General features: G+C 62.4%; 1 protein-coding gene across 1 annotated transcript in view; it reads right to left on the bottom strand.

The window, feature by feature from the left end:
• Positions 1–3: 3 nt before the first annotated feature.
• Positions 4–516, bottom strand: part of LOC104405240 (tubulin gamma-2 chain) — a gene marked incomplete at both ends in the record, with an annotated part of 4,037 nt that continues 3,524 nt past the window's right edge. Inside the window, one exon of the mRNA XM_010013888.1 lies at positions 4–108. Within this exon, the coding sequence (XP_010012190.1) occupies positions 4–108 (105 nt within the window). The remainder of the gene's footprint in view (positions 109–516) is intronic.

Below are 516 nucleotides of genomic sequence, written 5' to 3'. Positions count from 1 at the left end.
TTAGCGGTTGTTGTTCTGCCTGTCTCGCCCTGTGGACACCATCACGTTCTTGGGCTGCAGCAATCGTCTCATCACGTCCAGGACTGTGGTTTTCCTCACACTGGCCACCTGCAAAAGCCAGCCCAGGGTCAGAGGGAGCGGGTGAGCTGCTGCCCTGCACACGCACACGGGAGCAGAGGGCAGCTGCATGGAGAAGCCCTTGCCCCGGGGATGGACACACATGCAAAGCCACATGCAGGGCAGGGAGATCCCAAAGCCACACAACAGGCACAGCCAGGCTGAGAACCAGAACGTTGGCAGGGGCTCCAAGACAAAGGTGCTGAGCTGCCTTCCAGCACCACAGCAGGGGCCGGGGTGAGGCTCTGGCGAGACCAGAGCAACAGGGACACGTTCCACGTTGTTGCTGTCAAGCTTCTGCCCTGTTCCACTGCCCAGGCAAGGAGCGGGGCTGCAGGACAGGAGAAGGCTCGTTCCCACCAGCCTCCAAACGCCCCGGGAGCTGCCCCAGCCAGGGCA

This window comes from Nestor notabilis, unplaced genomic scaffold (genome assembly GCF_000696875.1).
Source record: "Nestor notabilis isolate BGI_N333 unplaced genomic scaffold, ASM69687v1 scaffold17944, whole genome shotgun sequence".
In the NCBI taxonomy this organism is placed as follows: Eukaryota; Metazoa; Chordata; class Aves; order Psittaciformes; family Psittacidae; genus Nestor; species Nestor notabilis.
Note: the sequence above shows the minus strand (reverse complement) of the source record. Positions and strands in the feature narration are given on the sequence as shown.